This window comes from Acartia tonsa, chromosome 1 (genome assembly GCF_053477335.1).
Source record: "Acartia tonsa isolate MP-2025a chromosome 1, ASM5347733v1, whole genome shotgun sequence".
Taxonomy (NCBI): domain Eukaryota; kingdom Metazoa; phylum Arthropoda; class Copepoda; order Calanoida; family Acartiidae; genus Acartia; species Acartia tonsa.
The window spans coordinates 24,124,084-24,140,682 of NC_137260.1; the positions used below are offsets into that span (position 1 = coordinate 24,124,084).

The window sequence follows — 16,599 nt, forward strand, 5'->3', positions numbered from 1 at the left end:
TTACTTTCGCAGTAGCTTCTGATAGGTTATCTTAGGTTAGTTAAATGTTAATGATTGTCCTGCAGGGTTTGAAAATTGGCCCCGCGGGCCTAGAGCCTCCCGTCCGCAGGGGCTAGACATAGGAGAAAAGCTATTGTAAAAATACGAAGAAACCCGCTTCTTCGTTTTCTTTCCATTATCCATTTAAATGTAGAGTTTTTTTACATTGAACTATTTTGGCCTGTCATTTTTAAAAGCGAAGCTTTTCTATAATTAGGGTCGGTCCGTCCGTCCGTCCGTCACGGATAGCTTTTTTCGTTAATTAGACATGTTAGAATTGTCCTATCGATTTCAAATTTTGCATGGTGATTCCTTTAGTAGTTAGGAACGATTTAGAAAGCGTAGCAACTCTATAATCATTACCAAAATGTCCGTCCGTCCATTTTAAACATGTTGATTTTTTTACTTTTTTAAATAGCTTTTTTCGTTAATTTAGGTATGTTAAAATTGTCCTATCGATTTCAAATTTTGCATGGTGATTCCTGTAATAGTTAGGTACGAGTTAGAAAGCGTAGCAACTCTATAATCATTACCAGAATGTCCGTACGTCCATTTTTAACATGTTGGTTTTTTTTACATTTTTAACAACAAATTTGTATGTGACCTAATTATCCGATTGGTCTGATTTTTGGTATACTGATTCCTGGGACAACAAAGTACAATAGCTTTTTTCGTTAATTTAGGTATGTTAAAATTGTCCTATCGATTTTAAATTTTGCATGGTGATTCCTGTAATAGTTAGGTACGAGTTAGAAAGCGTAGCAACTCTATAATCATTACCAGAATGTCCGTACGTCCATTTTTAACATGTTGGTTTTTTTTACATTTTTAACAACAAATTTGTATGTGACCTAATTATCCGATTGGTCTGATTTTTGGTATACTGATTCCTGGGACAACAAAGTACAATAGCTTTTTTCGTTAATTTAGGTATGTTAAAATTGTCCTATCGATTTTAAATTTTGCATGGTGATTCCTGTAATAGTTAGGTACGAGTTAGAAAGCGAAGCAACTCTATAATCAAGTCCTAAAAATGTAAGTAAGTCCATATACAATCATTATCCTGTATCAAGCAGTTTTTCAACAAATTTACTTACAATTTTGCTTTGACTCTTATACATTCGCATTCTGATTATTCAGTTCTGACATTATACAAGTGTTAATGTCCGTTTGTCCTACCGTTTCAGAGCTTCGCCTTTATGGATGTTGTCATCCTTGTTTTATTAACTGGCCACCTGATGCCTATCTTGATATTAATCAAAACAAATTAAGTGATTAGGAGCAACAAATTAAGTTCTAAAGATAAATGATGCTAATTTTAAAACTTTCAACGGGGTATTTTTGATAAAATGGAGTCCAGAGAAACAAAAAAAATGGGAAGGAATCTTTTCAATTGTAGAGTAGCTTCGCTTCTAAACACTATTTAAGAGCTTAATTCATTCCTTCAAATTACATAAATTAAATAAAAAATTTGCAAATAGGAAAAACGCAGTTTGTAACATAATTATTGTTTTAAAATCATATTTGTCATTATGTACAAATTTCTTTCATGATTTCTTAAAAAAAACTTCATAAAAATCTATTCATTGGAAATTTTACATTTATCAACAAGGATGACTATAATCATATGGAAAAAAACAATCAATGAACATAACAGGCACATTAGTTAGACGTTTCAAACAAATGTCGTGCAATCAAAGGGTTGGTTGTCTATAGGGTGAATGGCTGCTTTACACCGCAAGTATAAGACGCGGAGTATGTTGGTGCGTGGAGATGTCTAGGACCCGAAGCGACACCAAGCCCCCTAGAGGTCATCAAGCAATTTAATGATAAGAACGAATAATTCGATTTCAATTTCCAATTGATGAAGTAGTAACTTATTAATATCAGCTTTTCATTTAAAACCTATTTTTTTCTAAAAGGCATAAAGTTATATAAAAGTATTTGACTGAAAAGTAAAAATATGTCTGGAAGAGTGTCTAGTTTACAGTTAAGGATACCTACTTTTTATTATGATACGCTGATAAAGCGTTCATTCCAGCTGGCCAATATAACGAAACCCTCCATCCACCTTTTTTTACCCTAAACCTACAACCCCTACTTGAATTATAAATGAGTACAACCTACATTGGCGCAATTTTTATTTTGTTATAATATCCACACGTATTCTATATCCATTGTTGAATAGTTTTGCTCCTTGAAATAGTATTATGAAAAACAAATAAAAATTCGTTTCCTTGAAGAAAGGGGTTGTTCATAAGTTTTTTTTTCATTTGCTATATCTCTGCTATTGCTATATGTATACGTCAATTACTGAAGAAAAGTCTTGAAAGTTTCTTAACAAATGGCAATATAAACTTTTTGATCCAATATATTTAGAGTTAGCTAAATTTATTTCTATTGTGTACTTTTTTTCAATAACTTTATCCATAATACAAAGTAGAATGATGTCTGTCCGTCTGTCTGTCTGTCCGTCTGTCCGTCCCTTAAGATCTCGGTAACCACTGAACCGATCGGATTCTACTCTTCAGGGAATATACCTACTGGTCCTGTGGTGGTTTTAGGCTATTTTCTTGGGGGGTGGGACACCCCCAACCCCCCCAAAAACAAAAAATCCCCCCCCCTTTTTCCTTGGTCTTTTTACGTATTTCGCCCAAAAAAAATCTTTAACACCTCTTGGGGCAAAGACCCTAGAGGCTAGGGGCGAATCCGCTAGTGTATTATAAAATTTTAGAAAATCTATCAATGCTCCCTTTTCAGTAAAATCAAAACTCTTCCGTTTAACTCTCATAATTATTTCTCTTTCAAATTAAAATCAAAATGAATGATCTTATTTGTGGTTTTCTGCATCCGCTAAGCCGTACTTCGCAAAATCAGAATATATACAGCTTGCAAAAGCATGCACAAAAAAGGCAGTAGATCATGGCAGTATCCGACAGTATAATACACAGCAAAGCTGACCATTTCCAAAATTTAAAAAGAATTCAGAGCCAAGCTTAGCCGCAGCAAAATACGTGGCTGCTAAGCTTTAATTATCATATTATGGTCATTGGTTTAAGAATGCTGTCGTTCCTCTTAATTAAATAACAAATCTTATAAACCTTATATTTCTTAACTTTTAAATACATCTAGATTTTTGTACCAGAGGCGTGCGAAGCCCTTTGTCTAGGGGGGAAGGGGGCATTTTAATTATATATATACCTATTTTGAAAAAGGACGTTTTTTACTCAATTAAGGGCCTTCTAATCCCTATTCCTCCTTCCCCCCCATCCCTATCCCCCATCTCTTTCCCCCTATTTCTTCTCTCCTATCTCTACATCCCCAACCCTTCAGCTAAAAGAATATTTACCTACCCCCCCCCCCCATATGGAATTAAAGATTGAGTATAAAGTATATCTGACATGAAAAATATATCTTCTAACCGGTTATAATAACATAATAACAATAATAAAAGGAAAATCTCATTATTCGCCTTTTTTTTAGGTGCAACTACAAATCCTAGCGATTTTAAAAGACTAAAATGATAAAAAGATTTTATCCCCCATTATAATAAAATTAGCATAATATTCTAAATGTAAACCTAGATATTTAATTATATCCAATATGATGCATTTCAGTATGGCTGAGAACTGATTCTAATTAAGTTAAAAGATATCAAAATAACAGCTTTAAAAAATGTTTTTTAATAAGTCAAAAAGCATCATTTTTAACTTAAAAACGGCGTAAAAAACGTTATTCTATAGCTTTAAATTACTAACAATATTTGTTTTAAAGTATTGTTATATTGGACGGTTTGTAACGTAAAAACGACGTAAAAAACGATTAAAATAACTGATATTCTATAGCCATTAAATTGCTAACAATATTTGTTAAAAGTATCATTAAATTGGATTGCTTTTAACGTAAAAACGGCATAAATAAAAAAGGTTTATAAAACCGTTTTTCTATAGCCATTAAATTACTAATATTTGTTAAAAAGTATTGTTAAATTGGACGGTTTTCAACGTAAAAATGACATAAAAACGATTAAAATAACCATTATTCTAAAGCCATTAAATTACTAATAATATTTGTTGAGAAGTATCATTAAATTGAACGATTTTAAACATAAAAGCAACATAAAATAGATTTAAAAACCGCTATTCTATAGCCATTAAATCACTAACAATATTTGTGCAAAATTGTCTGTAATATGATGCATTTCAGAATGGCTGAGGACCGACTCCAATCTAGCGGATATAGCCATATATAGTTTATAAAACTTTGGGTACCAAATGTAATCTACAGTCCAATGTTTACAAATGGTTATAAAACTTTGGGTACCAAATGTAATTTACAGTCCAATGTTCACTAATGATTATAAAAGTTTGGGTACCAATTAGTCCTGATTTAATATTATTTGCCTTATTTATTATAGGTTTAATAATTGAGAGAAAATTGCCTGTAATATGAGGCATTTCAGTATGGCTGAGAACTGATTTTAATCTAGCAGATATTTATCGGTTGCAAAGCCATACTGAAAAAAATAAAAGATCCCTCATTCATGGAAATATTTACAAGGTAGAACATGTTGTTAGTTAGGTTGCTAATATGGACCTCATTTATTGGTAAGGGGTAAGGGGTTGGGGGCAGACCCACATGGCAGGATTTATGCTAGTTTTCATTTACTAGGTTTAAATTTAGGATCAATTATTTTTTTCCTGTAACAAAATTAACATTAACTTTTTGTGCAAAAATAAACCACTGAAAATAAAGAAAGAAGTCTGAAATTTTTTGTGTAGATTCCTTAGACAAATAAAAATCGCAGTTCTATTATGCTTCATGATCGATTTTTATGTTTATACCCCTTTAATTATGTAATCTTTGTTCATAGGTTTTACGTTTAAATTTCTAATCAATTATTTTTTTCCTTTCACAAAATTAACGTTAACTTTTCGTGCAAAAAAATAATTAACTTTTTGTGCAAAAATAAACCACTTAAAATAAAGATAGGAGTCTGAAATTTTTTGTGTAGATTCTTTAGACAAATGAGAATCACAGTTTTTTATGCTTCATGATCGATTTTTACGTTTAAATCCCTTTAATTATGCAATCTTTGTCCATAGGTACTATGTTTAGAAAAGTCTTTTTTTATACTATTAAATAAAAAATATTGATTGTCTTTGAGTGTTGTTTACTCATTAGCCTTTCAATGTAGATCGATGAAATTTTAAACATAGCTAGTTAAAGTAGTTGGTAGTCTCTGTATAAAATTTCATTAATATCACATGAATACAAAAAAACTTATTACAATCGTAAAAAATGACACTAAAAACCATAAACCCCAAATGAAAATAAAAAAAACATTTTTAAAATAAATTATTTCAGACTGTTCACGTTATCGTCAGCTAAGGGGTTAATACGAGCCCACTTACTGAAACCATTTTAAGATTTTTCATGAAAGCGAAAGTGTTCCCCATTTTCAGGCTTAAAGGGGGAGAGGGAAATGGCCACAAACCGGTTAGAAGATATATTTTTCATGTCAGATATACTTTATACTCAATCGGAATTAAAACCTTTTTTATCGGAGGGAAGATGATACAAAAGAATGATTAGCAAAAATTAGGTGGGGGGCGAGATTAAACTCTCATTTGGAAATAATTTGAAAAATTTCATTTCCTAAATTGCGTTACGGACTGACAGACATAGCGAATTATTGAATTATAGGTATAAAGTTATATCACCATCTCCCACACTCTTCAAATGGCATTTTAAAAATCTGTCACTTTTTATAAAGTGTTGTTTGCAAGGACTTGTTAAAGATGGTGCGCGAAGCGCAACAAGAAAATTTTCTACCACCTCCAAACTAAAATCAGTTAAAGACAACAAGAGTTATCAAGTCAGAAATAAAGAGGCTGCTTTAATTAGGGTTTTTGCTAGAAAAAACATGTCTTTTAGTTATACAGTAACTTACACAAAAAAATGATAAACTTATCCTGAACATCATGTGATATACTTATATATTGTTATTCATTTAAACAGACATACAGTTTTTAGTAAAAGACTTAGATAAATGTCAAAGGAGTTTGAAATGTTTGGTTTTATAAAAAAAATTTCTTATTAGTTGGCTCAACAACTTTAGGGACTTGAATGAATTTTGATTGGTTGGTTAATTAAGTTGAGTTTCCATACTTTCCATCCACTAATTTTAATCTTTACAAGGATTAATTTTGTGTATCATCATTGGGGATGTACACAAATTAATCGGCCATTGTCGTTTCCCTATAAATCCCTGCAAATATGTATTTTCTTTTCTGTAAAGTTTATATTGAAGATGAGTAAAGTCCCTCCACGATTATGACGTCATACGATAGAATAACCAATGAGAGGTAAGCATAAATTTTACTGTTGGTCAGTTACAATGTATACTGGCCTCTCATTGGCAATTCTATCGTATGGCATCATAATCTGTGGAGGGACTTTAATCATCTTCTTTATATTTGAAACAACATCCATAAGTAGCAAAGCACAAACAAATCGTGGATGATTATTTAGATTTATTTGAGAAAATAAGCACAAAATCCTATTTTATTTTGTATGGTGACTGTTATACCGACAATCAAAGTAAATTACCTACTAGATGCTAAGAACAATATAAAAAAAATTATTTTGATACTGTCATACAAAAAAAGTTTGAAAATCAGTCCAAAAAACACCAAAGATAAGGGGAAATATGTAAAATATCTTCTTCTATCTTTTATAGAAGCCGAGAAAATCACGTATCCCCCTATCCATGTCTAACTTTTTCTATACTAGTTTAAAAATTATTGGTCATAATTGGGAATTTTTAGATATGGATGGTAAGATTAATTGAATACTAAGTTTGTAATTGGCCAAAAAGCGCCAAAAAAGTTTTGGGTTATTCTTGATCTTTTGGAAACATTAGGACAGTTTTGCTTTTTTGGGGGGGAGAGGGCAAAATGGGGCATTTTTGTTCACCAGGGTGGGGCAAAAAGGGGCATATTTCAACATTTAGGGGGGGCGATCGCCTCAAGTGCCCCCTTTAGTTCGCACGCCACTGTTTTGTACATTTTCCTTAGTTACAAATAATCAAAGTTTTCCCCATCAAAAAAATACAATTTTATGGTAAAGATAAGTTTCATCAAATTTTGAAAATTTAATTTGTCTTAAACAATTCTTTAATACCTATATTTAAGATTATTTTATTACACCTAAATTGTAAATTTAAAACTTTTACAAAACGGTTTGGTTTACTGCATCAAGATCCACGTCAGGTCTTTACAGGAAATAAACGTCTAAGGTTAAGGTTAAGCTTAAGTTTTTCGATAATATTTTGTTTAAACTCAATAAATATAATAATAAACTCTCAAGGGCAAAAACGAAAAGACCTATTATGTTTTTGAATAAATTATTTTTTTCATGTCCATCTAAAGCGCAGCATTGCAAACTTTCAGTATTCTAATGAAACAACAGAAACAAGTCTTAATAAGTCATGTACATTTTAAAGATATGTTAATTATTTTTGACGAAATCAAAGTTATATGATTTTATTAAATTTTTGAGAGGTATGTCAACAACCCCCATAAAATTGAAAATATATTGAATAAATAAATTGAAATATTGAAAGGCCTGGCTCCCCCTTTTTGCACACCCTAATGGTTTACACACCCCTGGTGTATCCCAGTGCACACAACTGGTTTAATCTTAAAATGTCTTCTTTTACTTTAGAAAGCATTTAGAAAGTTTTACAATAACGTTTTCTTATTCGTAGACTTAACAACTTTGTGGACTTTTATTGAATTTTGATCTGTTGGTTAATAAGGTTGAGTGTCCAAACGCTTTAACCACTGTTTTTAATCTACAGGGTAATTTTATGAATAACTATTAGGGATGTATCATTTTATCGGCCATTGTCTTATACCTTATACCGCAGATTTATCATCCTTGTAAAATATAAACTTTTTTCCAGGTTGGATCCATAGAGATGAATAAAGTGACCTTCCGGTATCGTCCTGAACTACCCATTGTTCTCAAGGCATACAATAAAACTATATATGACTCCCTATATTTTACGATTAAAAAAAAAACAGTTGGATGTTTGTCTGCTTTTTTTTTATCTATTTATGTGATTTCAAAGATTTCTGAATGTCTGGAATTACAGGATGCTTAAAATGGACGTTTTAAGACTTTATAAAAGAGATGCTTTGCCTATAGGACTGTGCCTAATCTTGCTAGGAATCTATAATTTAAAAATAAAGAGGGTATAATTCAATCTAAAAGAAAATCAAAGCCTCATTTAAAGATTTACTTATACCGAAATAGTTCAGTAGATTTTAAGTATGGAAGTTTTTTTCTATATATTTCTTTAACTTTTTATAAAACTAGCGGCTTCGCCCCTAGCCTCTAGGAGCTTTGCCCCAAGAGATTAATTTAAAAAATAAGTATCTATAGTGCTGCAACCACCACATTTTTAAAAAATGGGACCACCACATGACCAGTAGGTATATTCCCTGAAGAGTAGAATCCAATCGGTTTAGTGGCTACCGAGATCTTAATTGACGGACAGACAGACAGACGGACGGACGGACAGACTATCAAGCAATAGATATACCTTTTTTATGTAGATTTTAATTAAACTAATTACAATGAGTCCCTGCTTACTAGTTTCTGCAATAGTCCAAGTAAAATTGCAATTTATAACTTATTGTTCTATAAAGAGTGTGACCATCAGCATAAAGGGAGGAGAAAAGGTCGGTATTGTGGGTAGAACTGGCGCCGGAAAATCATCACTCATATCCACACTTTTAAGGTAAAACTAGGTTAAAAAATATAGAATTTTTACTTGTAATGATTTAAAAACTTCGGTTCTGAGAACATCAGACTACTTATACTGTTTAATCCTTATAAAAGTAACAGGATCGGTGTCTGTCCGTATGTCTGTACCGCAGTATTTTACCGCTAGTCGGCGCAACTATATGACTTTCTGACTTACTCGGATATTTATAAAAAATATTTACACTGGATACGTCTTATTCGCTGCGACGGATAATTTTGACAGCCTAGAGAGGCTTACAGTGGCTTATTCTTCACTTGAGCGCATAGCGGCAACTGATGCTTATTAAACGGATTATGTAATGAGCTAATGTTAAGCTGAATGCAGCTAGTACTGCAGAGTCCTTTTTAAATAGCTAAAATTTACAAGAATTCGTAATCCTTGTTTATAAGTAACAGTTTGGTTTTCTTTTAAAGTAAAGGTTCTCCTGGGTTCCGGGAAGAGACGTAGCCGCTAGCCCACAATAAATTGTGTATTTTTAGAGCAAGTATAAAAGTTAAGATGAAATATTTATAATATATGAAGAATTATTCAAAATATATGTTCACTAGAGTTGGCTCGATATAATTATCTCCCTATTGGCTAGTTTTCTATATGCATATCTATTTCTCAATAAATCTATTTTCCTCACCCGGCATTACTATCTAAAAGAAAGTAAATATTTAATAATTTAAATGATTTTTAAAAGATTTTTTTAAATTATATTTTTTTCTTTACATTACCATCACCAAAGGGTTAATGATGATGATTACAATTTTAGTTTAATATTTGAACACACAAAATGTCGCCACAATCGAATTCTTTTAAAACATAGTTTTCTTAAATTTATCATATTATAAATTTAAATTTTCTTTTTTATGATTAGAAATTAAATACATCAATATAAGGTAAATAGCAACATGAAATGAAAAAAATGAATTTTTTTTTAATAAAGTAAAATAATGGGTCTTATCGTTCTGGGCAATGAGAGTTTATTATGGATTATTGGAGCACTATGAGTTTTAATCATATATTCCTTGGAAAACTTGAGCTCGTTTATAGACATTTATTTCCTATATAGATCTGACATGGATCTTGAAGCAATTAAGCAGGCCGTTTTGTACATGTTAAAAATTGGAAGATTTCATTAAATAAAAGTAATCGCAAATATACTTAGTAAATAATATATGGATGTTCGATAGATATCTATACAATTTAGATAAGTGTTAAATACACAATTCAGAAGATGTGCTGAAAATGTATTGCCTATTTCTTCAATAATTTCCAAATGTGTACAGCAGATAACCCAATTATTGCAAACGCCTTTTTTAGCTACTCCGGTCAAAAGGAAAAGCGATATAATGTATAAACGATTTATACATTATACATTCAAAATTTTATTTATTCAAATTTAGTTTTTTTTTGGAAAGTTTGAAGCTTTTTTAGCCAGCAGAAAATATTGAGATAGGACGCGGATGCTAAGTACACTTTCGGAAACTAAAATTCAGTACATCGTTCAGAAGCATCCCAATAGACCGCTAAGAATAATTTCTAAGATTTGTTTAGCGTCATGTTTTTATTATTTTTATAAAAGTAAAGTTTGTATTAGAAAATCATTTAAGAATAACTTTTCCAGTATGGCTTCCAAACAGATTTATATCCGCTGGATGAGAACCGCTTCTTTACTATACCGAAAAATCATGCATCGTATCGTATTAAGGACAATTTTCTACGCATAGTGAAATTAAAACTAATAATATCAATACCAGTTTTGTTTGCCCCAAATTATAATTTTTAATTTCACTATCCGCGGAGAGCTGTATATAATACAGTGCGATAAATAACTATTTCACAATTTGGAATCTTGAAACTAAATGTTTATATCTACAATTCTTGAAAGTTATTCTTGGCGGCCGCATGCACAATATGCAAATTATACTGAGCAAACTTGTATTCTATATTTAGTGTTTAGATAGATTGGGTTGTATTCATAAAGTTTCGGCAAAAACATAATTACTTTATATAAAAGAAAGATCTCATTAGCGGGTCTTAATTTTCACGAAAGGTTGAACTGGTCCAGGATAAGCTTTGGGACAGGTCAAATATTTTTTTTTACGGTTCTCATATTAAAAATGCTTCTAATCCTTTTTCTGAAAATAATAACTTAATAATCGCATTAAAATATTAGTGATGTGTAAAACTTCTATACACTGCTGATATTTTTTGTTATATATACAATTGTTTTGTGTTTTATAATTGTAGGTATTTATATATTCTCCTATTTTAATGCCTTTTAGGTATGTTGTCATCCTTGCTTTAAGTACACAAGTTAATATATATAGAACTGGGTTCTAAAAGTAGTCCTCTTCAAATGAATCACATAACCGCGATGATTTTCATCTGTATAAAAGCTTATTATATTTCTTAAGAAGAAGGTGATCTTTGGAATAGCCTAAAGTTTGAATTGTTAGTGATTATACTCTATCCTAAGATATTAGTAAAGTTTTCTTTCACACATCCTCTCCAAATGCGGGAGAAGGGATGGATAATGGTAAATATCATTTTGTGTTTAAACACATATATCACGTTTTATAATTGGTAGCTGATTGCCATTGATTTATATATGTATGTATTAAAAATACAAATTTAGTTGATATTAAAGTTTAGTTTTTATTTATAAAGTAATACTATGGTTTAGTATATAAAAAAACCCACATTTTATAGCTTGAATTGAATAACTTTTTTTGATTTTCTATTTTTGCCACAGAGAATAGATTTTAATAATACTATTCAGTAGCCGTTCACTTTCTATCTCACATACTTAAGATAATTTGCTTGTGGCAACTTTTCATCGATAAACAAGTATAGAATTAAAACTAGGTATCTATGATTCAACGGTGTAGTCCGTCTGTCTGTCTAAAACCTAAGGTTTCGTTCACCATTAGACAAACTTCTAACAACACCGCGGTTTAAATTTTAAACAGCCATTAGTTTTGTAATTCGGGCCATATGCTTTCCTATACCTTCACCTAAACCTTACATACAAAATCAATGTTTTTTTTGTACTACATAGTACCTAATAAAGCGGTCTTGAATGACAAATTAAGGGCATATCAGCTAATTGGTTAATATTTAGCCTTACCGTTAAACCGTCGCGTTTTTTATGCATCCTTACTTACTTGTAAATATCAAAAGTGATATAATACAATACAATACGTATATTAAATGTATTTAGATGACTATTTGTATTATGTTTAGTTTAAAATCCTTAAATTTACTTTGTTGACAACAATTTCTAATCTAAATATTTTTCAGAATGACCGAGTTAGAAACTGGACTGATAATGATTGGTAAGTTGAAAGAAAATAGAACAAAGACTACAATGTCCAAAATTACCGCAGAAATAACAGTTATTTAGTTATTTAGAAATTCAGTTAATTATAATAAAGAAAAAAGGTGAGGCAAAAGAACAAAAGTATGGAGCAGACGGTTTAGCAACCATTAAAAAGGAAGGCTAATAATTTCAGAGAGTTATAAGAAATAAACAAGGTTCAGAGATTCAAATTCAAAATATTTGAAATAAAAAAAAAAGGCAAAAGCGTAATATCCTAAAGAAATGTATTTTATTTACAGGCGGACGTGTTAATAGGTTCTAATAGTAGAATAGTAGTACTTCGAACAATCAATATAACATCATTAGTTAATATATATGTGTTTGATGCAAATCTTAATTTGATATTTAGTACTTTCTATACATTTCTTTTGACGTTGGTTTATTGGCAAATCAATTAATTTTATGATAATAGGCAAAATTATAATTTTCCACTAATTGCAAATAAGATTTTTTAATTAATCAAAATTAAGTAATAAAAATGACGTCATACTGGTCTACCATTAGTTAATTAAACTGGATAATGGCCTGCCATTGGTAATTTAGTCTGTGCAGTTATACATACACTTTAAATAATGGAACTAAGGATTGAACACTAAACAAGCCCATAAAACGGATTAACTCAACAATGGCTTGTTAAAGGAAACATTAAATTTAGATAGGATCAATATTTCAACTCTGTAGGAATGTCCCAATCTTTTAAAAGAAGAGCCTAAACGCATCATATTACAAGTGTGCATATTCTCTGAATAGTACTACCTAATCAGTATTACATGATCATACTTTAAACTAATTGTATACAATTAAAAAAATGTATAACAGTATTGCGAAACGGATTACTTTAAAAGATATTTTATGAAAAGATTTTAGAAGTCATCATTGAAATAATTTAAAAGGAAGCCATTATTTTGCTTATTTGAAACTTTTATAAAAATTTGCACGAATTCTTGTAGTCCATTTATGTAAACTTTTTAATGTAATTTTCAACCATTAATTATATTCTAAACAGACACGCCTCATTACAATGTACAGTTAGGACTTATCAGACAAAGGTCGTGCAATCAAAGGGTTGGTTGTCTCTTGGATGTTACTTAACCCAATATCCTTGGGTACAAGCGCATGATGCCTTTGGTTCTTTAGATGTTATTATTAAAAATAAAAAGAATAGACTATTTAATCTATTTTATTTATTTATGTAGACATTCCAATCATATTTTACTCTTTGATAATTTTGCAAGGATTAGGGACACTTGAAAGTAAGGGAATGGAGGGTATGCAGTGCAACTCTACAATTTTTAATTTCATTTTGAGAAGACCTTTATTTTCAAGAGATGATTTCTCTTGGGAGGGAAGTGATAACTACCTAGTTATAAACCTTCCCATGATTATGAGAAGCTTCACTTTTAAGGAGAACTATATCGGTTCCGCGGTTAGCAACATTCTTTGGTACACACAGACAAAAAGACGCACAGACACAAATCCTATTACTTTTATACAATGATAGTATGAAAGATGGAATATTTTTTAAAAATAATACGATAACACCTTTTTGCCATTGTTATAAATGGTTAATTCAACAGTGTACATGTTGTAATCCTTTCTACTCTTTAAGAATTTTGCAAGAGATGTTTTAATTACAAAAGAATTTGTTTTTAAATTGTAAAAAAGTCCTTTTTATTGTCGTAGATAAAAAGGTTAATCTGTATAATATTTATGCACTTTGTCTAGCTCAATTTAACCATCATAAAAGACTTAAAGATTAAACAATTACAAAAATTTCTTTAACGATTATTTTCTAACAAAAATTTACTTCAATTTGGGTTGCTCGCCCGTTCGGTACGTACGGATAGCTCTATTCAAGTTAAGACATTTTAGAGTCGTCCTATTGATATCAAATAAAACGTTCATTTAAACATGCCGTTTCATTTATCCATTTTGGCACATTTGAATCGTATTATTGTTCAGTCTTCGGAATGATAGTATGGGTTTACCAACCATTTAATACTTATATTTGCGGGAACTTTTCTTTAATGATATCTTCCATTTTTTAACATTTACAAAACAGCTTACTTTATTGCATCAAGATCCATGACAGATCTATATAGGAAATAAATGTCTATATATGAGCTCAAGTCTTCCAAGTGATAAGTGTTTAAAACTCATAGTGCTCCAATAATCCGTAATAAACTCTCATTGACCAGAACAATAAGACCCATTATTTTACTGTATGAAGAATAAATTCATTATTTTTATTTCATGTTGCTATTTGATTTATATTGAAGTATTAAATTTCTATCCACAAAATAGAAAATTTAAATTTATAATATAGTAAATAAAAGAAAACTTAGTTTTAAAATAATTTGATACTAGCGATACGTGCGTAATGTGGTCAGATATTGAACTAAAATTTAACAGTTAACTAAACATTTTAACCCTTTGACGATAATTTGAAATAAAAAATATTAAGATCCTAAAATAGTTTTAAAAAAGAAATTCTCAGGGAGAAGATAATGGAAGAATAGGGTTAATAGTCAGAATTCAGATAACTAAAAGAAAGTAAATAAAACATTGAATAAACCTAGCCAATAGCGAGATAATTATATCGAGCTTAACTCTAGTATCTTAAATAATTGTATGTATAAACTGTACAAATCGTATTTTGTTTAGACTTCGGGATATTTTATGCGTCTAATAATTATGTTTAAATAATTTAATGTATAAATTGTTTTAAATCATCAATAATTACAATTGTATAAAACTTACTAAAGTAAATATTTCACGTTTATGTCTACAAAAAACCTTCAAAAGAATAAAAAAGTTTTAGATAAATTTCATAATAATTTGCTTTTGTTACTGTATAAGTTTTTATTTATCATATGAAAAGAGGTTAGGGTAAAATGTAAAAAAAAAATATTGAGGTTTTTCCTTTATTTTCCTTTAAATTATATCAGAAATTAAGGGGGAAAAATAAGACATACTTTGAACTAATTGAGCTGGAAGAAAACATCGAAATTCGTTTTTTTTTATTGCTATTCTAATTAAACTAGATAATATGGTTTGGCAAAAACCATATTATAATTATTTTATATAACACACTTGTTTTTCTTGTTTAAAAGATATTGATTATGATCTTTATTTTATTTAATTTCTAAATGTACTTTTTATCAAATTTTATTAATCAAAAGCAAGCTTTTCTATTTGATTTTAAAGAGTTTTAAAAGAAACTTTTAAATATTTTAAATTTTTCTGTTGGTGGAGATTTTTTTACCATATTTAGAGATAGGAGGAAATGGGGGGCGTAAATGCCAGGTGTACTGTGATTTCAGAAAAAAATCAATCTCCACCACCTTCCCCCCCTCCACCTCCCCTTACCCTTCCTGAAATTTTTGCCACATCCGATTTGTATGAATCTCAGTAGACACACAAAAAACCTGTTACATCTGTATTATTATCAGTGCTTTTAATGAAAAATAAACTCTTATTAAAATTGGATAAAAAATAAATGACTTTTTAGATGGTATTGACATTAAAACACTGGGCCTGGCAGACTTGAGGTCAACAATCGGAGTCATTCCGCAGGATCCAGTTCTATTCCAGGGAACAATCAGGTAAATTATTATCAAATACAGGGATATTTATCTAAAATTGATAATATTTAGTTTTCAATATTAATAATTTAAGGAAAATACACATTTATTCTAAATAAAACTGACAATATATATTGAGAAAAACACTATTCATATTTTGTTCATTGTCTCAGATTTTTCCTCAGCAATTTTTCTTGTAAAGTTTCATATTTTATATTTTCCTTTACAGATTTTTTTTCGGTTATGCTACAAAAAAATATTTAACTTGTTATATGAAGTAGTAAGAGTTTATTGTCCGAAGCTTAGATTTCGATAACTATAATACACGGTCTGATCTAGGGAAGCTTGACATAGGTCTCGGAATGGTTGAAACTATTTTATTTAAAGTCTTGGGATTGCCAAAGGCAAATCAGTGTCCTCTACCCAACTCTTTTTTTCTCTCTATGTCTCCGACACATTACAATCTTTCCCGATTTTGTATTACTTTTGCGGAACATGATTCCAGTTACGTCATATTTTTCTTTCCCGAAAAAGGGAAGGGAGAAGAAAATCTCTTCAAAAGAGATGGGGAAACCCCCCTTTTTCCCATCTCTTTTTTCTTCCCCCCTTCCCTTTTTCGGGAAAGAAAAATATGACGTAACGGGAATCATGTTCCGCAAAAGTAATACAAAATCGGGAAAGATTGTAATGTGTCTATGTCTCCACCCTCTTTTTTAATGATCACTGAACATCTACTCTAGATTTTGATACATACATGAATATTTTTTATT

At 30.2% G+C, this 16,599-nt stretch overlaps 1 protein-coding gene across 2 annotated transcripts in view; it reads left to right on the forward strand.

Annotated features, from left to right (window-relative positions):
* LOC145315578 (ATP-binding cassette sub-family C member 5-like) overlaps nucleotides 1–16,599 on the forward strand; it is an 87,616-nt gene that overhangs the window by 57,702 nt on the left and 13,315 nt on the right. For both annotated transcript variants that reach the window (XM_080155567.1, XM_080155561.1), the window contains exons 38-41: nucleotides 8,009–8,074; nucleotides 8,757–8,848; nucleotides 12,167–12,201; nucleotides 15,757–15,850. In XM_080155567.1, coding sequence (XP_080011693.1) covers nucleotides 8,009–8,074; nucleotides 8,757–8,848; nucleotides 12,167–12,201; nucleotides 15,757–15,850 — 287 coding nt within the window. The remainder of the gene's footprint in view (nucleotides 1–8,008; nucleotides 8,075–8,756; nucleotides 8,849–12,166; nucleotides 12,202–15,756; nucleotides 15,851–16,599) is intronic.